Below are 27,666 nucleotides of genomic sequence, written 5' to 3' on the forward strand. Positions count from 1 at the left end.
AGAGTTAAAGGGCAGAGGCTCAGCTCAACAGCCAGTGACCATTTGCAAGCCTCCTAGGTATATTCCCAGCAGACACATTATCAGATTAAAGGCACAGTAAACAAACGGGGCTGAAACCTTTCTTTGTCCAAGCCCAGCCTTTTCTTCCTGTGATGTCATACTACAAATCTAGCAAGCCTTTCTTTTCCACTTCAGAGAAAGCCCATCTCACAATACATCTGGGAACAGAGGAAAAGGCTTCAATTCAGCAAGAGCTAACACGCTTAGGAATTTCTTTCGGAAACTTTAAAAGACTCTTCTGCTTACTACCATCTGGAATCCACTGCAGAAACACCAAAAAGGAAAACTTCCTTCAAAAGGAGTAAGAAGTGAGACCAAACTGGGAATGTTTAAGTCCCTGAAACGGCACTGAAATAAAATAAAAAAAATAAAAAAAAAAAAAGACTGCTACCTTCATGTTAAATATTCTGGAGCATAAAGAATCTTAAATTTTGGAATATTCATCTTGACTACTGAAACACAAGTTTACCAGATGAGTAGTTTTATTCCCATCTCAGAACACAGCTTTTCTTTAAATTTATAATCCAACAGGTTGGCTTCACTGACTACATTTTTCAAAAGTTGTCCGTCAGTTACCCAAACTCTGGATTCACGGATTTTCTGGATTAGAAAATGAGAATATTTTCCTGTTGAAGAACCAAGTGGAAAATTTACAACAACGAATTTCATGTTTCTTATCGAGATTTCAAAGAAAAAGGAAATATTTATAAAACCATCCAAAGATACAAAGAATTTCCACATACTTTGGAGGTTATAAAGTGGTCACAATCTGAATACCAAAGAAGACTGCAGCTGACCAAAGGACTTCAATTCTGTAAACTGGACGTGCCTTTATAATGGTAAGCAATAACAGCTCCAATTGCTCCTATGATGACTCCTTTAAGTACACTTTGTATGGGTGCATGTTTAGTATGGTGTTTGTGCTTGGGTTAATATCCAACTGTGTTGCCATATACATTTTCATCTGCACCCTCAAAGTGCGAAATGAAACCACAACGTACATGATTAACTTGGCAATGTCAGACTTGCTTTTCGTTTTTACTTTACCCTTCAGGATTTTTTACTTTGCAACACAGAACTGGCCATTTGGAGATTTACTTTGTAAAATTTCAGTGATGCTGTTTTATACCAACATGTATGGAAGCATTCTGTTCTTAACCTGTATTAGTGTGGATCGGTTTCTGGCAATTGTCCACCCGTTTAAGTCAAAGACTTTAAGAACCAAACGAAATGCAAAACTCGTGTGCATTGCTGTGTGGCTAACTGTGATAGGAGGAAGTGCACCAGCGGTTTTTTTTCAGTCCACCAACTCTCATTTTTGCTTTGAAAAATTTCCAGAAGCCACATGGAAAACATATCTCTCAAGGATTGTAATTTTCATTGAAATAGTGGGATTTTTTATTCCTCTAATTTTAAACGTAACTTGTTCTAGTGTGGTGCTAAGAACTTTAAATAAACCTGTTACATTAAGTAGAAGCAAAATAAACAAAACTAAAGTTTTAAGAATGATTTTTGTACATTTGGTCATATTCTGCTTCTGTTTTGTGCCTTACAATATCAATCTTATTTTATATTCTCTTATGAGAACACAAACATTTGTAAATTGCTCAGCAGTGGCAGCAGTAAGGACCATGTACCCAATCACTCTCTGCATTGCTGTTTCAAACTGTTGCTTTGACCCTATAGTTTACTACTTCACGTCGGAAACAATTCAGAATTCAATAAAAATGAAAAACTGGTCTGCTAGAAGAAGTGACTTCAGAACCTCTGAAGTTCACAGCACAGAGAACTTTATTCAGCATAACCTACAGACCTTAAGTAGTAAGATATTGGACAGTGAATCTACAATATAAGCTGCCTGAAATGAAACGGCTGGGACTACACTGGGAAACTCTAAGTTCCTTCAAATGTGAGAAGTGTTTTCTTGGACAACTATTTCTCCACCTCTGAAGGAAAATGAACACGTGGACATTTTAAAGTTAGTAGTATAAAAAATTGTATTCGATGTGTTAAGCATTAAAATGTATTCTATTCTTGTATACATAACCATTTTATTTTTCTGAGCCATTTTGACCCGTACCTTCTTCTTCATTAAAAAATCCCTAAAAGACTTGTTCAAAGTCTAAAAGCGACTATGATTTAAATCATTTGGTGACCATGAGTACTGTTTAATTTCTTGCAATTTTAACTAAATGATTTATAACAATTAAATGTTTTGCGTATTTAATATTTTTATTCAACGTATATCTAATTTCTATTTCAATTTGAATTGAAACTACTAATCATGTTTCTTGAACTATAATATAAACGAGAAGGAGAATAATTTGCAATAATAAGTGGTTTTGGAGTGCTTTTTAAAAAATAGCTAAAAATATCTTCTGGAATACCAACACACTATTTGGGGATCTCGAGCAGTTACAAATAATATTCAGGCTTTTGTCTTTGTAGGCAATGCATAAGAAGCATGTGCTATCTAACCATGTAGTATGTATGCTTTAAAATTATTATTTTGGTCTATTTTCTGGATATAACAGTGTTCAATTTCAAAATAATATATGTCACGAAAATTGAGAGGGAAGAAACTAAAAAATGCTGTTTTGCTAGTACATTAAAAAAAAAACTACATGGAGGTACATTTTAAAGGCATATTTTGTCACAATAAGTAACTTGTATATGTATTTTAAGTCAGAAATACCACAGATAGTAAGATAGTGAAATATAAGACTTGGTGCTTTGAAAGTGATCAATAAATATATTACTTCCCTTCTCTCTTTTGACCATTTAAAGTGAAATATTGAACAGCTGAAAATATTATTTCCAGTACACAAAATGTTAATGTATGTCAAAATAATTTATGAAGTAAAAACATAGTTCCTTATATAAAAAGCAACAAAACTACAGGGCCTGTTGTACTGAGTTCAGTACAACTACATTTTCATTTTCTTAAACACAGAAAAGGTATCAATTTGAGCTATAATTTAGTAGATATTAAGTACCAACTACACTAAAACTTTTTCATTTTCCAACATATTTTCTTTCAAATTCAAGCAGTTCTCCAAAGTTAACTAAAAAAGAATGCTTTTTGTTTGAGAAAAATGACATAATTAAATTCAGCTTTCAATGTATTTGATTTTTACATCTAATCTTTGAAGTCCTGAACACAACTTTGGACAAATACTCTTTTTTTTTTTTTTAAGTGATAGAAGTTTATTAAGTGAAAATACAGAAGAAGCTGTCAAGAGTGAGAGGGGTCCCAACAGGGTTGCTATGGACAGTTACTCTTAATTTAAATTTGATTTTTCCTGTTCTCTGGGTTTGGGCTACAATGATTTCAGACAAATCATAGTCATTTGCTAGATAAGTAATCCATTTTCAATAAAATAACGGGGGGATTTTCTTTAGGTAGCCATGGTTTCCTCTAGATAAACCAAAAGCAAAATAAATCCTTACTGTCTTCAATTGGCCCTGTAGTATACCTTTATTTGATATCACTCTTCAGAAAATAAATATACCTAGCACTCTCGAAAAGCAACTAACAACTTAATGATGTGGGAAAAAGGGGCTGAGAGTTTGTAACTGAGATTCCTAAGAACTTTCCTTGGCTTAAAGATCTGTGAGCAAGATCTCAAAGTATGGCTATTACTTTAAAATACAAGCAAAATAGTCATTAGATATTTGTTATTACTGGAGACATTTTTGTTGCCCTCTTGTCAACAGAAAGATGAATCAAAAGTTTTATAAGATTTTTCATAAAGTAATACCTAACAGATAATGAATACTAGTTTTCTCTTCTAGAATTTCAAATCCTGGGTAAAGCTTAACTACATGGACAGAAATTGTACTAAATTTATTTTCCTTTGTTAGCATTGCATGTTATGGTAAATTATATACTCAGAATTTTCTTTCTTCTTTCCCCCGAAAATTTCTTGAGAACTCTTGAGAATTTTACTTTTTTTACTTTAAAGTGATAGTATCAAGCCCTCCCTCCCAAAAAAGTATGCCCACTGTTTTTAACATCTTTATAAAAGAGTAGATAATTTAACTAATCTTCTGTTCCACATTAATGCCCTTCAAAGGAACAGAAGATGAGAACATTTTTAAGGTGTGGAAAACACCTCTCCAAGATCCTAATGACTGGTTCTAAACTCAGAAATGAACTTTTCTGAGAAAATAATAACTAAGTAACTAGTTTATAAAAAAATGAATGAAAATCTATGTGCTGTACATAATATATGTACAAAAAATTTAAAGAAACTGGAGACACTACTTCATCAAGGAGTTTTGACTTTATATTCCACATTCAAAATACTGAAAGTAAATTTGAGGTATGAATCTTATAGATACTGTTATTTAAAGATTAGTCACTCAGTTGAGGAATATAAAATATAATAAAAAACATATAAAACTTCATATACCCAACTGAGAAACATTTAATTCATGACTTGTATCTAAAGCTATTGCTTTTTGGCTCTGTAATTCTGGACCCTTAATGAATGAACTAGATATATGATCTCTTGTCAATATATTAAGTTTTATCGCCTAGCAGAATCCTTAGTAACTCCCAACACCCAAACTTTTTTAGTACTTACATGTCAATCCAACCCCAGATGCAAGTAAGGGAAGATGTAACCTAGTGCCCTTAGTTGTGAATAAATACATAGAAATTTTTATAAAGTGCTTACTAATAGATGAAACTTAACATAATCCTAAGGTAAAATGTTTTTAAAAAGCTCTTTTGGGCTGGGCTGGAAATCAAATTATCCATTTATAACATGATTTCCAAGAAATAAATTCTAAATTAAAAGGAACTAATGGAGAAAGTTAAAGACACAAAACATCTTTAAATAGACCAGAGTATTTAATGGTCAACAATTTTACTTAATTACAAAATTTTCCAGAAATCAACATGATTTTCTTTCCTAAATCTTTCCTAAATCATGAATTCTTAATTACCTATTTAATCTCTTCAACTTTTTTACCTGATGTCTGCTACCCATTTTCTGACAATTTTACAAAAATACAAAGAACTATCAATTAAACAGGGCAACAGATCAGGATAATAAAATAGTATGAAATTAACTCCAGGCCAACTTCTTTATCAAGTCGTTCTCCTTCCTCCTGCTCTCAAAAAAGATTTACTTCAATAGCTCCTAAAAAGGATACAAAATTATCTCTCATCACATTATGATTCAAGTGCTGAAAGCAGTGGCAAAAACAATCCAAGATACAAAACCCCAGAAGCAGAGATAATTCATGAACTTAATAACCACTTTTCAAACTCAAACCTTACTTTACTCATATAGAATCAACTCATCAACTAATTTTATTAACCTTCTCATCAAAATGACTTCTGGTAAATTCACAATTTAAAACTAAAAGATCCTATCTTATAGGTCATCTTAATTAAAGAATTAAAGGTCTAAGTAACTTGCATAAGGTCACATAACAAGTTAAGGTAGATCCAGGATTAAGAACTTGGGGTTTCTTTTGTTTGTTTCTGACTCATCTATTTCTTTAATGATGGCCAGGGAAGTAGCACATGCAAACGTCCTTGGGAGAGAACTTGGTATACTGAAAGAACTAAAACAAAGCTAAAGTGGCTAGAGATATAGGGCTAAGACCTTACATGTACTTTATAGGCCATAATAAAGCCAAGTTAAGATCTGAGGAGATATGGAAAGCCCCGAAGAATTTCCAGTTAGGAGAGACATGATAGATTTGCATTTTAAAAGGATTCCTCTGATTACAGGGTAGAGATGCATTTGTCTTCAGCAAAAAGAAAACAATCACATTAATTCAATTTAAACTTAAAGAGCTGTTCTAATCCTTTTATGTTCTCTCTCCCTTTATTAAAATGGCCTGTCTTTTTTGAAATGATGCTGATGAAAGATGGGAAGAATATTTTAATGTCATCACTTTGTAAAATTAAATGAGCAACCTTGTGGAGAAATTGGTACATTCATACACTGCTGATGGGAACAGAAAATGGTATGATCATTATGGACCGGAATCTGGCCATATCACACACGCATACATTTACTCCTTGAGCCAGCATTCTCATTTCTATGTGTGTATCCTGAAGACATAATTTCAATAATGTAAAAACATATGTACAAGGTGCAGCACTATTTGAAACTGTAAATACTGGAAACTACCTAGAAGTCCAAACATAGAAGATTCACATATACAAAGTAGTACTATGCAGCTGTAATAATTCTTTATTACATAGAGCTCTATAAACTGATATGGTGAGATTTCCAGAAAGTGTTAAGTGAAAAAAGTAGTGTAAATGAATATATATGCTATACTATCTTTGGTATAACAAAAGGCAAAATAAGACCGCATACATATATTTGCTTATTTTTACAAAAGGAAACACAAGAAAGAGAAACTAAAAAGCAAGGAATGGGGTGAGGAACAGCATAGATAGGATAATGAAGGTTATGACACTTATCTGAGTGTAAGACTTTGGGAAACATGTTAATGTTATACATCAGGAATCAGACACTCGTTTCTTCAAGGATCAGATAGTGAGTATCTTAAGCCTACAGGCTATACGGTCCTGTTGCAACTTCTCAACTCTGCCTTACAGCACAAAAGCAACCACAGACAAAACATAAGCGAATGAGTGTGTGATGGTCAACATAACTGGTTTCAAAACTGTTGGGCAAAAATTGCTATATTTTCTGTTGTGGTCCTATAAGTCTTTTTTCGACTAAAATACACATAATTTTGATATAAAGAGAAGGGAAAAATATGGACATGTATTAAAAAATCGAAAGGGACAATTACAAATAGTTTGTCTGTAAGAGATTATCGAAAAAGTTGTTGTTTCCCCAGAAATAATTACAAAGGTCAGGTATATCATTTTTGCATTATCATGGCACTCTCCATCTACCCACACCATTTATTCTTCACTTGAAACTGGACTGTGGAAAAGTTTATTTTCAGAAGACCTTGTTTAAATATGTGAGTTAGATCCTGGTTTTAAAAGTACATAGTACTGAAAGTTTCCAGTATGCCTATTACAAAGACAGTGTAAAACTTTATATTTTTAAGAAAAAGTTTACATTTTTAAGAGTTCAGTACTGGATTAGGAAATCTTATGTTCATTTTTGTTTAGGACTCATGTATTGGTAAGAGAGGAGTCATTTTACTTTTCCGCCTTTCTCATTTTTACTGTTTAAAAGAAAAAAACTAAAAATGACAAAACTTAAGTTATAAAAACCGTGTTACTTAACATGCAAATGAAAAACTTTTAGATAATTATCTTAAAACATAGAAAGAGTAAGGATAATGATCAGATATTAATAAAAATAAGTTTTTACTAATTTATTAGTAAGGATAAAAATGACTAGATATTAAACTCCAAAAAGGAAATGAACTGAAATAAAAGACAGCAAGACAGATAGATTTCTGTTAGTCTTTGGAGAATTCTTAAAGAGTATAATCAAATCTTAAAGAGAAATTATATTTTAACAGAGGCAAGAAACACTGAAACTTAGCAAGAAGAATAAAAAGTTTTTTGAAAGAGAAGCAAATCCAGCTGTTTCCTATTCTACATTTCCTTATCAGTTCTAAATCCACACTTACAGGAAGATACCATAAATACTTCTGATATTTGGCTATTTTTGACAATAGTGGAAAGTATGAAGAACCAATCAGTAAATTAATAAAACCACACACACAAGGGCCACTGACATGCATTTTGAAAGAGACTAGGTTGTGACCGTTCAGAGTTTTAAGAACATGCCACAAATATTTGGAGAAGATAAATATCAAAAAGTCAGTTCTATTTTATTATGAAAAGTAACAGAACTTAATTAAATGATTTAGGAACAACTGCCCCAGAGTGTTTCTAAAATTTTACTAAAATCATTATTAATAATAGCTTCTTATTTTGCTGGAGGAATTTAGAAACTATATTAATTAAAATAGATATCTCATAAGATACTTCTACTTTTTGTTTCTTTCACATCCAGATTCCAGAACTGTTCCTCACTATGACAGTTAGGATATAACTACAAGTTTAGAGACTGAAAATTCTAAGACTATATTCAAGCAATTTCCTAACATCATGACCTTACAGAAAAAGACCCGCTGAACAAGAGTACAATTGCTTCCATTTCCACAGGTTAATAAGCACAGAGGATCTTTCTGAGCTTATTCTTCTACAATTGCTATCTCCCTTCTTGTTTGTACTTGAATAATGAACTAACACTCCCTTGGGTAATTAGCTGACATGATTCATAACTAAAACAATATAACAAATTCCAACTGCAGTATAACGTGAACACTGCCCATATTTAACAATGCTGTAGTTCAGTTACACCTTTTCCCCCCTGAACTTTTTCTATTTTAAAAAGGCAACGGGGGAAGGGAGAGCCTCAGGATAAAAGTTCTACATACTTCTAGAAGCGAGGATAAACAGATCCAATACTGTTTAACCGTATTCTCAGTTCTCTGTTCTTAAGAAATCACTGTATAGTAGAAGAAAGGGAATGTAGGAAACTAACAATTAATTGTTCTGTTTCTAAAATATACCACTCTCATTAAGTGTCCATTTATTCCCTCACAATAACTCTGAAAGGTAAATACTATTATCCCCATTTTACACACAAGGAAACCTGAGATGCAGAGACATGACTTGTTCATAATCACACCAAAGCAAGTTACATAATATCTCTGAACCTCAGCTTTTCGTATTTGTAAAATAGGGACAGCATCATTTACCTACTGTGAAAACTAACTGAGATGTGGTAACTCAAAGCCCAGGTTCCTCCTGCTACAGCACAGGGACACACAGAGAGAAAGCCACAAACATAGATAAAGGAAGAATAAAGAAACCAATCACAACACTGCATATACCCAACAGTAAGCTAACATACACCATGAGGCAGCACAGAGGTAAAGAACACCATCTCTGGAACCATACAACCGGAGTTAAAAATCTAGCTCTTCCATCGACTCAGTTTTGTGAACCTGCAATAAAACAAATTCCACCTGCCGTATAACAGCAAACACTGCGTGCATTTAACAATGCTGGAGTTCAGTTACACCTCTATAAGGAAAAGGTTCTCAATTTCTCTGTGCTTCAGTTTCTTCACCTGTGAAATGGTGATAATGACAGCATCTATTTCACAGAGTTTGCAAAATAAAGCAGTTAACATATTTCAGCACTTCTAACAGTGCCTGTAACAGCACACATGCAAAAGTATTATCTATTGTGATTTCTACATTGGAATGTTATATCCATAAGTGAGGATCATTTTGATGCAGGTCTGCATGATGATCAGGAAAGATTCCAAAGAATTAAGCCAGTGATGAGCTTTGTAAAAGTACTGCTTCCTACAGCGAGTTTCTATGAGCTACATCTAAGGGACATTTCTGAGTTGTTGATTATTTTTTTAACATCCCTAGATTTCTTTAGTCCCTTCTGCCAATTCATGAATAAGGAAAACATATATAATATGGACAATAGGGGAGGAGAAAGGGAGACATGAATGGACAAGTCTCCTCCACAGTGAACTCTACCAATTACTCATGTGTGTCAGAGTGTTCTAAAGATTAAAGAGGGAGGCAAATGCATAGACAAAAGAATAGACTAAATAGCCAAACATGGAAGGCAAGATTAGAAGGCACTTGAGCAAAGGTTTAGATAAGGAAAATATTTTATATTTAAAACAATAAATAGATCTGGATCAAGAACTCAGGCTCATATCAGCATTTAGTACAGGAGAAGACTTGGATTAATTTATAATAGTCATCTCAGTTACTTTGGGTTTTCCACTTATTGTTTTTTAACATATGAGGAACCATATAAAAAACCATTTTAATGCCTCATTGATTCTTAAGAATTATCAAGAAATGGAATTATTTTACTAAATTGAGCTTATATTCTTAGATCTTTTAAAATAATCATCTATTCATATTTCAGTGGATAATTATTCATATAAATTAAGTTATTATCCTTATTTTTGTTTGTGCTTTTCTAAATATCTGTATTTTTTTTATTTTTCTCTAGACTAGCCCACTAGTAGAAAACAAGGATACTATCAAAATTTTTATTTCTATGATATTGCCTTTCCTTACTTTCCCTTTTCAGGCTCTACATTTTTTCATTCTTATGGAAGACTTTAGGCATTCCTGGGATCTTTTATTAAAAACTGAGAGAAAACTCAGTTCTAACATTTCAGTCTATGAAAACAGACCTAGCTTTACAATTTATTTCATTTTTATCTCTCCCTTCAATCTCCTTGAGGTTGTTGATCCAAATACCTAATTTCATCAATCCTAAATTATTAGGGATTCTAAAAATATATATTATATTAAAATCTCTTTCTGAGAGTTGTGTGAATCAAACACATATGCACACTAGTACTTTCTCTTAAAATATAACTTGCTCTTTTTTGTAGTCTTCTTTTAATATTTTCTTCCTAAAGGATCCAGTAGACCAATAAGGAGAGTGCACTGCACAAAGGAGCTGGTCCATAAATGGTACTTTCTTCCCTTCCTATTATGAACTAGGTTCTAAGCAAAACACCTTGTTACTCAGGATAAAAAATATACATATACTATATTTTCACTTAGAATAAAATTAACTACTTATACTGTTGCCTTTTATAATGTCCCACATGCTTGACTACATGTTATAGTGGTAATAAAAACAGGGTGAATCAACAGAAATAATATGGCACAATGAGAGGAGCACTTTACTAGATGAACATGGAATTTGGAATCAAACCAGTCTGGGTTCAAATGACAACTGGGTGACCTTAGACAAATTACTTAACCTTCCTAAACCTGTTTCCACTTTTATAAAATGAAAACAGTTTTAACAACTTCAAAGGATTATTCTGAGAATTAAATTAGACAAATACTTTTGAGTACATACACACTTCATTTTTAATTAGTGCATAAAATTAACTGGTACATTTGTACAAGATTTCATTTACTAATAGAACTAGCTTTCCATTAAAAAAAAAAAACAACCTTTAACTTTTAAGACTAAATTAGTCTTAAATTCATACGCATCTACCATTGCCAAAGCTGGGCCATAATTTTCCCCAATGTGTCTAATTCCAGGTTTTCCTACTTCTGCATTTTTCCACATTTTTACATCTGTTGCAACTCTTTTCCTATCTACATATGATCACTCCCTCCTCTGACCCTTGTGGCTTATCTTATTTCATAACATATTACAGTTATTTACTTTTCCACCAGGTACCAAGCTCCTTTAAGACTAGGGACTATTTCCCATGTCATTATATATCTCACAAGGACAATTACAATTCCTTTAAAATGTCTGATGTACAGAGTACCAGGTATGGCCCAAAGAAAACTAGGAAAAATTGAGCTAAAGGAAAACACGGAAATAAGACCTCTGTGTAACTTTTTTATGAAAGAACCTTCCTTTAATATTTTACAAATTGTGAAGCAATCTAAAGGAATATGGATCTACATATCAGTATTGGCAAATAATTCTTAATTTTTAAATAGTTTTATAGAAACATAAAGTACACGAACTAGAAGAACTCAAGTCTTTTGGTCTCTGTTTACAAAGCAAGAAGCTAAGACAAACACATTAACTTGCACATGAAAGACTCAAGACCTAAAGCCAGGTCTTCTGATTCTACATCCCACTTTAGGCAGGCTATCTGTCACTGGATAAATGTGCTTTTGCTCCACAAATGAAGGAACTCTCTGGCTATAGTATTTGAGGAGTAGTGGAAGTGAGGCCAGGAAGGGCCAGATTCCACAACCAGAGAAAAGAGGTTAAATTTTTCCTGAATGGCAACAGGGAGCTAGTGTAGGTTCTTGAACAGGAGCATGGCATAAATAAGCATTTAGAAATATTAACTTGGCACAAAAGTTTAAATGGAGGATAGTGGCAAAGCTGGGAGATCAAACAGAAGCCTAAATGTAAATGAAAATAAGCTTTAAAAAATAATAATAAATCTAAGAGACATTTACATTTTTCCCCCTTTAAATTGTAAGACTCTGTACCCAACTATAGAGAAAAAGAAGGAAAAAATACTCAGTATTCAAGCCTGGGTAACTTGAAAAGTAATGTAAAAACATAGATATTGGTAAGCAAAGTTGTATTTAGAATAAAAAAATAATAATTTCAGTTTTGATTAATGAAGTCAAGTCTCCTAAATCTTAAGAAGCTAGTAGTTAGTTATTGGGAGTTAAGAGCAAGAAATTAGGAACACATTGGGTCACAATGAGAAAGGTTAAAGCTTTAGCTATACTTTCAGAAAGAATCAGATTTTTAAAAATTAAAACAGGGGCACCTGGGTGGCTCAGAGGGTTAAGCGTCATGCAGGTCATGATCTCAGGGTCCTGGGACTGAGCCCCGCCTCAGGCTCCCTGGTGGGGGGGGGGGGAGTCTGCTTCTCCTGCTTTTCCCTCTGTCACTCCCTTGCTTGTTCTCTCTCTCTCTCTCAAATAAATAAAATCTTCAAAAAAAATTAAAATAAAAGGTTTTCTCTTGCTGGCAAAAAAGTAAATATATGGTTATTTTTTTAAAGATTTTATTTATTTGTCAGAGAGAACAAGAGCACAAGCAGGGGGAGAAGCAGGGAGAGAGAGAAGCAGGCTCCCCGCTGAGCAAGGAGCCCGATGTAGGGCTCAATCCCTGGGTCTTCCTGAGCCGAAGGCAGATGCTCAACCGACTGAGCCACCCAGGTGCCCCAATATACGGTTATTTTAAATAATTCATGAAAAGCTTTTAAAAACCCAACATAAAATATTTTCCTTTAAAATAGCATGGCTATTGTATAAATACAATATATGGCATCATATTATTCCATCATCCTTACCCATATTCTTACAAAAGTGTTATATAGGACTTAATCATTATCTTACAGTTCACTCACTTTCCTGAGACACAGCTCTCAGTAAAATGTAACTTTTTTAAAAAAACAATGTCTCATGGTAGATGCTAAAATCTTTCTGTAAAGTGCACCAGTGGTTAATGATCTACCACACAAATATAGAACAGATATCCTTTTTGGCTTTTTCAAAGCCACAGGCTTTTCTGCCTTTTGTGTTCACTTCCTGTCAAATTTAGAATTTCAAAAGGACACCAAAGAAGCTTAAAAATTTGTTTATAAGTTTGTTATCAAATTGGGACTCTAAAAATATAAGCTATTTATTATAACTGTGCTGATATGTAAAACAGGCCTTCATTTAAAATTTGGAAAAATAATAAAGAGAAATGTTTTTAATCTTTTCTATGTAAAAGTACTGAAGGAAGAAATTTGCTAATGTTGGGTGACTACAGAAAGGTAGTACAACTGAATCCATTTTAATGAGTCAGCTATATTTAACAACAATTAAAGGATACTCAACTTTCTTGTGACTTACTAAAAGCAGAACAGTAATTAATAACTAGTACTTCTATGATCTCCATATAATAAATACCCCTCTAAAACAGTATTATTCAGAAGATATGATGCATTTAATATAGGAAAATGGAAATAAAATATTTAGGGTACCCTAAATATTCCTTAAATATACATATTTATAAAAATTTTATCAGTAAATACTATGCATAACTCTTTCAGTCATGATGATGAAGGAACAAATAGGACTTGTCTTAACTAAAAAAATTGAACAATATAAATGAAACAATAGATTTCTGCATTGAACAACAGGTAGAAAAGGGCAGTAATCCTTGAGAAAAAGAAAACAAATGGTAAACCCAACCACTGCCTCAGTTTACAACATGGAGAGAGTTCCCAGGCTACAAGGCAAAGAGAAGAAATTGAAATAAATCCCAATGTTTTCCCTGGCAGAAAAAAAAGTTTAGAATTCAAGGAAGTCAAGGTAGCTAAAACTGGCTGCACAGAATACCAGAGAGAGTTATACAGAAAGAAAACAGTTGCAAAGAGCTCCAGAGACCTCCAGAGGGTTAAGACTTGAGCATAAGTCTTCAGAGGGGAACCTATCAGAGCATATAAACTACCCAGAGCCAAAGAAAAAAAACACTGGAAAAGGCAGAACCATTCCAGAAGCTAACACAGGGCCAAGAAGAGTTCTGATTTCCACCAGCCAGAGTGGAAAAACCTTTTACTACATGGGACATCAGGTAGAGCACTCAGAAGGGTGTTAGAGATTAGCCATAGATTAAAGACTGCTTGGGCTTTGTCTAAAAACAACAAAAGTCTTGAAAAGGATCAAGTTATTTCCAAGAAACTAAATTGTGTACCAAAACACAATTGAAGCATACTGAAAGGAATATGAAAATATCCAGGATTCCATAAAGTAAAAATCACAATGTCTGGCACCTGATAAAAAAATTACAAAGCAGACCAAAAAAGGAAAAAAAAAATTAAAAAGGACAAGTATCAGTCAATAGAAACAGACCTGAAAAGACAAAGATGTTAGAATTCATAGAGACTTTAAAACTGTTATTATAACTATATTCCATATGCTCAAGAAGGTAAAGGAAAGCCCAAACATGTTTTTCCCCCAAACATGTTAAAGAGAGATACAGAAGACATAAAAAAGGATTCAATTAAAACTTAAAGATAAATATAGTGTCTAAGATTTAAAATGCAGTAGATAGAAAAATAATAGCAGATTAGACATTTCAGAGAAAAAAAATAAATGAACTTGAAGACATAGCTATATAAACTACCTAAAATGAAACTAAGAAAAACACCTGGGGACAAAAACAAAAACAGAGTATCAGTGAGCTGTGGGACAACTTCAAGTCACCTGGAATTCCTGAAGGGAAAGGTAGGAGAAGTCAACTAAAATATTTTAAGAAAATAATGGACAGAAATTTCCAAATATGATGAAACCTATAAAGTCCACATATCCACAATCCTTGTTGACTGTGGTTTGCTAATATTTTGTAGAGGATTTTTGTATCTATGTTCATCACAGATATTGGCCTATAGTTTTCTTTTTTTGTAGTGTCTTTGTCTGGTTTTGGTATCAGAGTAATGCTAGACTCATAGAATGCATTTGGAAGCTTTCCTTCCTCTTCCGTGTTTTTGGAATAGTTTGAGAAGAATAGGCATTAACTCTTTAAGTGTTTGGTGGAATTCACCTGCGAATCTCTCTGGTCCTGGACTTTTGTTTTTTGGTCTTTTTTTGATTATTGATTCAATTTCATTACTGGTAATTGGTCTGTTCAGATGACATGATACTACATATACAAAATCCTACCGACTCCATTAAAAAACTGGCAGAATAAATGAATTCAGTAAAGTTGCAGGATACAAAATTAATACCAAGAAACTGGATGCATTTCTATATACTTATAACAAAGTTGCAGAAAGAGAAATTAAGAAAACAATTCCATTTAAAATTGTACCAAAAAAAAAAAAAATAAAACACCTTGGTATAAACTTAATGAAGGAGGTAAAAGATCTATATCTGAAAACTATAAAACATTGATGCTACCTATAAGAAACCTACTTTAAGTATAAAGACATAAATAGGTTAAAAGTAGAAGAATGGGAAAAAATATGCCAAGCTAATATTAACGAAAAGAAAGCTGGAGTGGTTCTACTAATCAGACAAAGCAGTTTTCAGAGAAAGAATAGTACAAGGGATAAAGAGGATCACTTCATAGTAATTAAGGGGTAGATTAAAGAAGAAGACATCATAATTCTAGTTGTTTATGCACCTAAATTCTGTATGTAAGACAACGAACTAGGTATTGTGAAAAACATTGTTTTTAAAAAGTTAGACAGGAGCTTTTCTTTTCAGGAACTCTCTAACCCTCTGCCCCTCCTAGAACCTCTTATCTCAGAGTCACTTCCATCAAGCATTGAAGACTTTGGTCCCTAGTCCACATTCCTCCTCTCTACCACATGTCCTAGGTGACTTCATCTCTCACTCAGCCTCTTAGTTCCTTGACCACCTCATTTCCAATGGTCTTCATCGCCATTCCAAAACATTCATGTGCTCCCAAGATTATTTCTTAGAATACAGTAAACCATCCAAAATGTACTACCTCTGGAACATAATGTTGACATCTCTTACTCTGTTAAATTTCATTAAAAGCTGTTTCTTACGGGGCACCTGAGTGATTCAGATGGTTGAATGTCCACCTTCAGCTCAGGTCATGATCTCCAGGTCCTGGGATCGAGCCTGGAGTTGGGCTCCCAGCTCAGTGGGGACTCTGCTTCTCCCTCTCCCTCTGCCTCTCCGTGTTTGTGCTCTGTCTCTCAAATGAATAAATAAAATCTTAAATAAATAAATGAAATAAAAGATTTTTTTTAAGATTTTATTTATTTATTTGAGAGAAAGAGAATGAACAGGGGAGAGGAGCAGAGGGAGAGAGAGAGAGAGAGAAGCAAACTCTCCGCTGAGCAAGGAGCCTGATGAGGGGCTCGATCCCAGGACCTGGAGGTAAAGGCAGTTGCTTTACCAAATGAGACACCCAGGGGCCCCAATAAAAGCTGTTTCTTCAAACGTTGACTTTGTTCATCAATCTCCTCCTATGTCCTCTATGCAACTGAAATTACCACCTTACCACTTTAATCACTCTGACCAGCTTCTTCACCTTATTTGCACCATTATCACTCTACTGCACCTGTGTAAGCAAAGCCTAAAATCATGGGTCAATCTAGCTGTTCATTTTTTATAATCTTACATCTGGTTGCTAGGTGATGCTGGAAAAAATAATTCCACCACAAAGAGCTGGATTGGCACTACAGATTTAAAATTTATACCTTCAAAATTTCCTTCAGTGCTACTAGGCAATCCTCATATCTTTCATCACTCAGTTCTATTATTCTCCTCAGCAACAATTTAATATTGTGGCCACTCTCCTCAAACTTCTGACTTCCGCACTTTACACTCCCTACCCCAACCCATCAACCCGCCCTCAGCAAATTACCTCAGCTCTATTTTATTAAAAAAAATTAAAGCATTTGATGGAAAGTTCCTCATTTTCTGCCATGGCACCCACATACAATCTTACTTATAACTGCTTCCATTCTTTCCATTTGCCCCACAGTATTTCCCATCTCACCTTGCCTCTCCTCAAATGATCAAATGATGCCTCAAGAGATGGCATCTATTCAAGGGAACCCCTTGAATCTGGACAGGTGCTGTGACTGCTCTCACCAACAGAACACAGCTTCCAGCTATAATCCTTTCAGAAGCCTTTGGAAGCCAGCTGCTGTGTAAGATGCATGAGTATCCTGAAACCAAAAGGCTGTGAGATGCATAGCTTCTCGTATGAGAAGGCCAGGAGGATGAGATGCCACCTAGAGTAGGAAGGGAAGGAAAGAAAAGGTGACCATGTATTGAGGGGCAGCGAGGGGCCAGATTTGTGAATTAGGAAGCATTGTGGAGAGCCGCCTGGGTGGCTCAACTGGTTGGGCCTTGGACTCTTGATTTTGGGTCAGGTCACGTTATTAGGGTTGTGAGATTGAGCCCCATGTTGGCCTCTGCCCTGGGAGTGGAGCCTGCTTAGGATTCTCTATCTCTCCCTCTGCCCCCAGCCTCTCCCTCTCTAAAAAGAAAAAAGAAAAGCATCGCAGAAGCAGATCTTGCCCCTGACACCACACAGTCAAGGAGGAACTGCCCAGTCAAGCTCTTCCCAAATCTCTGACCCACAGAATCATGAGTAAAATCAAATGGCTATTTTAAGCCACTAATGTGTCATCCCGCAACACAACACTCATAATGGCTCTTCTCCATCCACATTTAATCCTACTTTACCCATCTTAAAAAATAATCTTTCCTCCACCTCACACATTTGGCAGCTGTGTCTTTATTTCCCTTCACAGACAAGACTGGTAAAAAGCTATCCACAATCACTGTCTCTTTATCCCTCATTCACATCTCATCCAAATCCCACAGCAATCTACTCCTGCCTCCACCACCTCTATTAACAGTCCGTGCTACCATCACCAGTGGCTTCTTGTTGCTCAAATGAATACTTTTCAGTTCTTACTGGCGGCTCCTACAGTATTTTAAACAGCATGTACTCACTCAGATCTCGTAATGCTTTCTCTTTATGACACCACTTCTCCCTGTCTCTCTGGCTATTCTATTTCAATATCTTTTGTAGGCTCCTCTTTTATGTCTAGCTTTTAAACGTCAGAGTACCTCAGGATTCTCTTTAGCCACCTTCTCTTGCTATACAGCAGCCCCCCGCCCCCGACTGTGGTTTTGCTTTCTTTGGTTTCAGTTACCCACACTCAACTGAGGTATAGAAGCAGAAGATTTTCCATCTGGTGTATCATCAGAAGGCCAGTAGCAGCCTAACGCTGTCATTCACCTCACTTCATTTCATCATATAGGCATTTTGTCATCTCATAGCATTACGAGAAGAAGGGTAACTATAGTACAATAAAATACTTTGAGAGGAGAGAGAGACCACATTCACATAACTTTTATTACAGGATATTGTTATAATTGTTCTACTTTATTAGTAGTTATTGTTGTTAATCTCTTACTGGGCCTAATTTCTAAATTAAACTTTATCACAGGTAGGTATGTATAGGAAAAACAGAACATACAGGGTTCAATACTATTCATGGTTTCAGGCCACTGGGGATCTTGGAACACATCCCCCATGGATAAGATGGAACTACTGTACTACATTCTCCCCTTAGGCAATCTTATCCATTCCCCCAAACTTTAGTTACTTGGTAAAAACATACAGATTAACAGCTTCAGAGCCAGAGAGACCTGGGTTCAAACCACAGAGCTGCCATTTAGCTTATGTGGTTTGGACAAGTTACTGAAGTTCTTTCTAAGCACTGATTTCCTCATCTTTCTAAGCACTGATTTCCTCATAAATTATTATAAAAATTAAAGATATTAAAAGAAGTACTCACTACAATGCCTGACACAAAATAAACTGTCAATAAGGGCGGCAATTTTTGTTATTACATATGTGCCAGAAGCTCTCAGGTTCATGTTCCTAGCCTGTATTTCTTTCCTTAGCTCCAGACACACATATCCAACTGCTACTGGAAACCTCTACTTGAATGACCTACAATCGCTTCAAACTCAACATAATCAAATGAAATTCATCTTTCCAAGCAAATCTCATATGATCCCCAGTAACTTAAGGAATGATACTACCTGTATGTCCTCATTAGTTGACCCCTCTTTATCCTTCACTTCCACTTATGTAATTAATTGCCACATGCATAATGTCAGATACTGTTCTGAGTACTTTACATACATTAACTCAATTTACATGAGATATGCACATGTAGTAAGATATAAAGTTTATAAATGACTAGTAAATAGTATAAACAAACTCTGTAAGGCTGCAAAGGAGGAAGAATGACTATAGACTAGGATGGTCATGAACCGTAAAGCAGATGTAGAACTGAAATTCTGGTAAATAAAATGGCAGGGGAAAGTATTTTAAGTGGGGCCTATAAAGTGAACAAAGACTCAGGGACAGGCCAAAAAAACATGGTTGTGCGAGTTATAATAAAAGACAAAATTAAATGGGAGACGAGAATACAAGGCAGGCATTCTCAAACATTTTGACTCATAACTCTCTTACATTCTTAAAATTATTCAAGGCTGAAAAGCTTTTGTTCATGTGACTAATATCTATCAATATTTATTGTAGTAGTAATTTTTAGGTAAAATTAGGTTTAATTTAAATTAAAACAAAAAATTCCTAGGAATGTAATAAACAATAGAGCTTTAAGATAATAATGGATTTTTTTTACACTACCCTAAAACTGGGCAAGTTATAGTTCCCTTAAAGGTTAGCTGCAATGTGTAATTGGGAACAATATCAGTGAACAAAAATAAACTTTATATTCTGAGACCTTAAAATTTGTTGGTATATCTTAAACTTTATTAATTTTTATGTTATGAATGTTTTTAAAAAGTTTTACATGGGTCTACCTTAAACTCTGGATAAATTTCTTACATGACTTTATAACACAATGCCTTGGTCTTTTGGAAATACTGATTCACTGAATAATGGAGATCTTACAAACACTGACAAATCTCCTTTACAATAGCAAAAAGTCACATTGATTAACATACCACTGATTTCATCAGAAGTCTCTAAAGTACTGAGAAGCTGTAATGCTTACAAGTGGCTACAAGCTTTACCAAATTCTAATTTTCCCTTTAAAACTCAAAACTTTACCATTGGCAATATTTATTATCAGTTGTTTTCAACAACCTGTGCTTGAGCATAGAGATTCAATAAAATTAATACTGCCTACTGGTTCATCAGTAACATTCTTAAATGAAACTGACGTGTTCTGTTTTGTATTTTAATGGAGAGCTTGTGGTAGTGAAGCATACAATGACGACTAGCCACCTTGACACTATTGCTCTGACACCTGCAAAGGTGCTAACACTTTTACATAATCAGTATAAATGTCAACAGAGTAAAAAAGATAACTAGTATCTTTTTTTTTTTAAAGATTTTATTTATTTATTAGACAGAGATAGAGACAGCCAGCGAGAGAGGGAACACAGCAGGGGAGAGGGAGAGGAAGAAGCAGGCTCCCAACCCAACCGAGGAGCCTGATGTGGGACTCGATCCAGGATCATCCAGATCACGCCCTGAGCCGAAGGCAGACGGTTAACGACTGCGCCACCCAGGCGCCCCAAAAGATAACTAGTATCTTAATAGCAGTATAAAAATACTTTTTACCTTGCAGATTCCCTAAAATGATTGCAGGGACACCAGCGACTCTAAGACTACACTTTGAACTGCTGATGGGAGGAAAAGGGAGCGACAAAGCTCCCAAAAGAGAGCTCTGAGGCATCAAATAGTTGACCTAAAGTTCCCATTCTAAAAACCTGCATCTGATTCCTTTGACCCTCTTCATATGCTGGGTAATTTTAGAATTGTATCCTGGACATAATAAATGTTAAGTTGTGAAGATTTCTGGGTTCTGTTATTTTTTTCTCAAATAAGCATTGCTTCATTTTGTTTTTAAGCATGTAATTATTTTCACTGAAACTGAACTGTAAACTTTTTATTTGGGCACCAGCTCCTGTCTCAGTTCAGATCTTCTTTCATTAAGCTGCTGCTAATCCATTACACTGCCAATAATTCAGGTTTCACACAGAGAAGTAGGTAGACAGGATTTGTCTACTCTCTTCAGCAGCCAAGGTTTCCCCAGCTTCTGTTTTCTTAGTTTCCCTGGCCCTGGCCAGAAAGCCTGCAGTTTTCTTCTCACTGGCACCCCCTCCCCATCCTATTACACTTCCCACTTAGCTGAAGTGCTTCCCAGGCTCAGAGCTCCTCTTCTCTCCTGAAAAGTCTGTCTATTCTTCCTGTCCAGAGATTTCAGGCAGTTGGCTTTCCAAATCATGTAGAGGTTTTATAACTGTCTTTTTTGGAGGGATTCATATGGCTGGGTCTTCCTCCATCATCACCAGATGCAAAGGTCCCTCACAGAAGGTTTCTGTTTGAGTTAGCAGGATGATATTTGCAATTTAAGAAAGATTTCTCTGGTTGCTGCCAGAGAAATAATCTTAAGGTAGTTAGAGATGCAGGGAGATCAATAGGAAGAATCCACAATATTCCTGGGAAGAGAGACCATTTAGAAAATAAAGTACCTAGTGTATCTTGGTTTACAAAGGTTTTATTGAGAAAAATCTGATGAATTTTGAATATACTAAAAATAAGATATCCGAATCTCACTTCATTATCTGCTGGCATTATAAACTCCTTAACAGATTTAAAAGGCCTAAACATCTGGAAGTCATTTAATCTAACCCTTAGGTATGGTTTGTTCCAAATCACCTCTAATTCCTTTAAATTTCCAGGGAACAAGATTTCACCAGGTTTTTCAATAGATTGTTTAGCATTTTATACTTATATATTGCCTGTTAATCTCTCTGGGATCAAAACAAAGAAAGGTGTGCTTTTTCTTTCAAATTATTCTGTTCTTGATTTATTATTTCTCAAGACTGTGAAGCAAAGATGCTGGAACCCTTCCCCATACAACCATTAAAAACACGATGATGTTTCTTCTTTTACTAAATAATTAGGAGGAAAAAGTAAGTAGTACCTCACTTGATGTTTCCCTAGGTAAACAATACTGTTTGAATCTACAGTTTAATAAAAAATTCTTATTGTGATACAGAATCATAAGACTATTAAAGTTTGCTCTGATTCTTGATCTGGGTGCTGGTAGCAGGAGTGTGTTCAATTTATGAAAAATTCAAACTATAAACTTATAATATATACTTTTCTGTATATATGTTATATTTCAGTTTAAAAAAAAAGTCTGTGAAAGCTCAAATATATCTATGATATGTATGTACCTTCTCTAAAATGTCAATTATTCTCAAAGGAAAATTTCATAGTATTCCATTTGTGTGGTATGACTTATCGTCACGGTTAGTCTCTTAAAGATTAAAAAAGTAAAAATTTTAAAAGTAAAAAAATGTTTTTTAAAAGTTCAAACATTAAAAATATATGACAATAAAAATCATCTATAATATTATCTCCTAGAGATATGAACCACACTTAAAATTTAAATGTAGAGGCTTATGACTTCCACATCCTATTATTAAATTATACACTTCTGACTTTGGGCATGTCACTTTTTCTCCAAAAATTCTCAAAAAAAAGGGATATTGTTTAGAATCCTAGAACACCAGTAATTGAACTAAAAAGGCTTGAGCACAAGCAATTTATAAACAGTAAATTTCTATTTCCTTCACAATTTTCAGAGCCCATGTCTTTTCTGCATCTTCACAATGTCTACCCCAATATAAGCCATGCTGCAGATGTGTACTGATGGGAAAAAAATAATTCTCTAAAAGAAATAAAAAGTCATTTTCATATGATATAGTAATGTCTTTATTTCCATGTCTAGAAGGAGAGGGCATATCAGCCTCTGAAAAGTACTTCTTACTTATTATATTTATTTATTGATTGATTCATTTTTGTCATTCTCACTTAATCCCCCAGAAACCCCCGAGATTTCTAACCATTCCTTTTTTATAAAGTAGAAGCTCCTGTATAATGGAGTTACTAAATTCAATTATAGCAATGCAATGGCTTTCTATTAACTTCCCTACTTCTCTCCTGTTCTATCTGCTCTGTTCATACAGCAGCGCAAGAAGACACTAAGAAATAAGTTATCTCTTAGCCATTAAGTTTTTAAAACATTAAAAAATTAAAACTAAGGATTACACATACAGAATAGAATTCTAGTGTAACTAAAGTCTTAATGTTGTCATTGCCATTTCTATATATCGGCATAAATGAAAAGTTATATGCTTAGCAAGCAACACAGTTTCAAAAGAAACCAACTCTATATTAATCTACAAATCTGATGAGTCACAAAGTATTACCCAACTATGCAGATTTAAACAGCATAACATAGAAGAACTTCTAAATAAGTATTTTAAAGATTTTATTTTTATTTATGTGACAGAGAGACAGCCAGCGAGAGAGGGAACACAAGCAGGGGGAGTGGGAGAGGAAGAAGCAGGCTCATAGCGGAGGAGCCTGATGTGGGGCTCGATCCCATAACGCCGGGATCACGCCCTGAGCCGAAAGCAGACGCTTAACGACTGCGCCACGCAGGCGCCCCCCAAATAAGTATTTTACTACTATTACATAGAAAATGCCATCTTTATAGAACAAAAGCCTTAAAAATAGCTTATATGCTGGGGCGCCTGGGTGACACAGCGGTTAAGCATCTGCCTTCGGCTCAGGGCGTGATCCCGGCGTTATGGGATCGAGCCCCACATCAGGCTCCTCCGCTATGAGCCTGCTTCTTCCTCTCCCACTCCCCCTGCTTGTGTTCCCTCTCTCACTGGCTGTCTCTATCTCTATCGAATAAATAAATAAAATCTTTAAAAAAAAATAGCTTATATGCTATAAATAGAATACCTAGAGAATAAGATTTGTGCTCCTATAATGCTATAAACAACAATAATTGAACAATAGTGTATATTTTTGGACTACCTTTAATGATAGAAAAAAAAAGAAATACAAATAAACCAGAAAACTGTACTTTGTTAAATCACCTAAATAACATAATTCCAATTTTTACCACTTTGTTGGAATTTAACAGCATTTAAATTTTCAAACATGACACCTCTATTTTAAATATATTGCTCAAATACTTTAAGGAATTCTGCTTTGTTTTAAAGTGCCATGTTTTAATTAAAGGTATTCCTAAATAAATCATTGTATCAAATGGTCTGGGGAGCCCAAGTAAAAGAAAACTCCATTTTAATATCCCACTTAACTCTTGGGCTATACACTGAAATTGCATTATTCATTAAACTGCATATTTGCTCTTGAGGTAAATTTTAGCAAATACCTCTCCCTAACACATAATTGTTATCCATTTGCATATTAATATCTTCACTTATTTTAGCTATTTACTTACAGAGAGCCATGCAAGTGATTCCATGATTCGATGTTCACATCGTTCTAAATGTTTTATCATTTCTCTGGTCAAGTTGGCTTCTGCTTTGATAAAACTTTCAATCACTTTGTAAAAATCAAATGCTTTTAAATTAAGTACATTCAGAATCCATGGGAAGGACAAATCTGTTCCAGTATCAAGATTCTGAGATGTATTTCCTAAAAATGAAAGAAAAAATGTAACTTAGGTATGAAATGTTAAGCCTTAAATTACGTATTTTCAGTTTGGAAGGTTTTATCAAACAAAAATCTTAAAACACAGAAGAAAAGCTAAACGAAAATTTTTATTTAGAGCAGTTTTTTTTTTTTTTAGTTTTGTTTTTTAAATTTATTTTAAGTAGTCTCCATGCCCAACATGGGACTTGAACTCATGACCATGAGATGGAAAGTTGTGTGCTCTACTGACTGAGCCAGTCAGGCACCCATAGAACAGGATTTTTTCCATAGACTCATAGGAAATAGACTTCTAAATTCTGAGTGTATGTGCACGTATGTTTTTCCTAAATAGAGGGCTCATGCTTATATCAAATTTTCAAGGGTTTAAATACTCTAAACTTATATCAGGAACAGGTTTAATATCTAACCAGCAATGCATTAGCATATCCATTTTCACGATCTCATTAATCCCTGATGTGGGGAGGGAAGGATTCTTTAAGATTTGCTAATTCGGTTAGAAAATGATAACTCTTTCAAAGGTGCATTTTTTGGTTATTAACGAGGATTCATAGTTTTTCATATATGTTTCTCTTTTATTGTGTATTTGTATGATTAGGTAAATTTTCTTTTGTTTTTGCAAACAAAACTTCTTAACATTTGCAAAATTATTTGCAAAACAATACATGTCTAAAATTATATTTAGAAGAAAATACCATGAGTGGCCTGTTTATCTGGTGGACTCTAGCTCTAACCTTTGGTTTCATGACCATAGAATCTATAGCAGTGTTTCCATATAGGTAAATGCTACTTGTTTGAACTCCTTTGGTAATTTACAATCTCCTGTCTTGGAGGGATTTCAATAGGTACATTTCCTGGACTCAGGATAGCCCAGAATAAGAGCCTAGTGAAGTACTATTACCAAGATGACCTGAAATAATTCAGATAATAATCCATTTAATGATTTATGGTGACCAATTACATTCTTCAGTATATACCAATCTACATTATGCATATTGCCTCCTTAACTCCACCCCCCAAAAAAACACACCACATCTTAGATAAGTTTTTTTAACTTTAAATTGAACTAAAATGCTTATTTAGTAAAATTTAACTTACTGCTATATGTAGCCATTACAACCTCAAGGGCACATGCCAACAAAGACATATGAAAGATGTTGTCATTCAGGAGTTTGCTAAAGGAAAAGAAAAGAATGATTTTGAAACATCTATGTTTATAAAAAAGAAGGAACTGTTTTACTAAAACTAAAAAATTTACCTAAAATTTTGAATGGATAATCGTTCTTCTTCCTAAAACAGATTTAAAAAAATGTTTAGCTGATGCCTTTTTTGTGTCAGGATTGAATTTTTTTCTATTATGCTCTTTTTAACTTACTGATTTAAGCATGGATTCCATTACTCGGTAATACAATCGGACTCCAAGTTTGTATCGCTACCAAGAAAAAAAATTAGATTCCACTAGTTTAGAAAATTACAATTATTAATTTTTAAGAAGGTTTCTCTTTAAACACATTTCTGATACTTCTTAGGAATATGAATACCAAGAGATCACAAAAGCTAGCTTGTCTAAAACTTAAGACTTCCGTATAAAATGATGCGTAACATTCCCAATAAATTATCAAGAGGGAAGGTCCAGTACTTGGTTTTCGTTTTCCTTCATTCTGCTTCAGCCTACATCATTCAACAGAAACACACACACACAGGATATGTTACACACTTGGTACTATTTTAAACATTTTACATACTAATGTGATACTTCTTGTGGCCTAGAACATGTATTTTCTTTTTTTTTTTTTTAGAACATGTATTTTCAAGATAACTCTCCAAGATTAGAAGAGTCTGTACATAAAACTGGCAAAGGCAAAAATTGGACCCAACTGATCAGCAAAAAGTTTTAACCAAATAAACAATTCCTATTAGTTCAAAGAATAACCAAATTTTAGATAAATACACACAAACCATATTCCTTCATTCAAATTACAAGCATAAATTTCATATACAACCAAAGAAGACTTCTAAACACTATTATTTAAAACATGGTTAGCATAAAAAAATATAACTTCACTACACTGAAATGTATATAGATTACAGTTTTCAAACATATTTTTATATGTTATCTCACTAATTCCAACAATAAAGCAGAGCAAATATAGAAACTTGAATTTCTGAGAAGTTAAATGACAGCTCACAAATTGTAGAAACAGATATAAACAGATATAAACCCAGGGTTATGATTCAGAGCCCATACTCTTAAACCAAAGTATAGGTTGTAGATTATCTGAAATAATAATAGTAATAGTAAAACTAATATCACTCAATAATAATAGCATGTATATGATCCCATTTATCTAAGTATATGCATTCATGAATATTGGTATATGTAGAAGCCAAAGAATATATACAAAAATGTAAGAGCATCAAAGATTTTAATTTTTTTGTACTTACATTTTTTAAACATCTACATTTTTTCTAAAACTTTCTACATGTTTACTTTTGGTTTCTGTAATGGTGTAAAGGGAATTTTCTTATAAAGTTTTCCATAAACAGTAGCATACACAGGCAGCTGAGATACAGAATCTACCAATATAGGACAAATACTATTATAATACTTTTACAAATTGGAAAGATATCTCATTTGTGGTTATTTCCCATATAGTGACACTAATCAAAATGACTCAAGTTACCTGTGATCCAATTTCCATACATCCCTGTCCCACAGCTTTAGCAAATTTCTCTTTAAAGATGTATCCAACATCCTTCACTCTTTTCAGGATACTTTCCTTTGGATTCACTGTGCAGTTCTTTAAAGAGGAAAAACATAAATCGATGTTGAGGATACTGTTTAATCATAGAATTAACATTGCCTGTCCTATAAGATATAATTTTCACTTTCAATTATTTATACCATGGAAACACTTCCACAAAAACTAGGTAAACACAACTACTGAAAATAAGAACATGAAGAGTTCCATTTTAAGATGTTAGTGACCAAAAAATACTAGCGACCAAAAAACCCCATTATCTAAATTTTCTGCTGCTAAGTTAAGGAACAGATTTGT

The 27,666-nt window shown here is 34.1% G+C and overlaps 2 protein-coding genes across 4 annotated transcripts in view; one reads left to right on the top strand and one right to left on the bottom strand.

Annotated features, from left to right (window-relative positions):
• The window catches only part of RB1 (RB transcriptional corepressor 1), a 155,243-nt gene that overhangs the window by 54,358 nt on the left and 73,219 nt on the right, over window positions 1–27,666 (bottom strand). For all 3 annotated transcript variants that reach the window (XR_004626733.1, XM_034665175.1, XM_034665176.1), the window contains 5 exons: window positions 27,292–27,408; window positions 25,983–26,039; window positions 25,866–25,897; window positions 25,706–25,782; window positions 24,396–24,592 (listed from right to left, as the gene is read on the bottom strand). Coding sequence is in view for 2 of the 3 variants with exons in the window: in XM_034665175.1 (XP_034521066.1) it covers window positions 24,396–24,592; window positions 25,706–25,782; window positions 25,866–25,897; window positions 25,983–26,039; window positions 27,292–27,408 (480 nt within the window). In the remaining variant the exon portion in view is untranslated. The remainder of the gene's footprint in view (window positions 1–24,395; window positions 24,593–25,705; window positions 25,783–25,865; window positions 25,898–25,982; window positions 26,040–27,291; window positions 27,409–27,666) is intronic.
• LPAR6 (lysophosphatidic acid receptor 6) lies at window positions 165–3,519 on the top strand. The gene has a single exon (XM_002919111.4). The coding sequence runs from the start codon at window positions 897–899 to the stop codon at window positions 1,911–1,913; it is 1,017 nt and encodes a 338-aa protein (XP_002919157.1). The 5' UTR covers window positions 165–896; the 3' UTR covers window positions 1,914–3,519.

The sequence above is a fragment of the Ailuropoda melanoleuca genome, chromosome 7 (genome assembly GCF_002007445.2).
Source record: "Ailuropoda melanoleuca isolate Jingjing chromosome 7, ASM200744v2, whole genome shotgun sequence".
NCBI classification, from domain to species: Eukaryota; Metazoa; Chordata; class Mammalia; order Carnivora; family Ursidae; genus Ailuropoda; species Ailuropoda melanoleuca.

What these genes read in the sequence shown, in the direction of transcription:
- LPAR6 (XM_002919111.4), top strand. Translation starts at nt 897, where the DNA reads ATGGTAAGCAATAACAGCTCCAATTGCTCCTATGATGACTCCTTTAAG.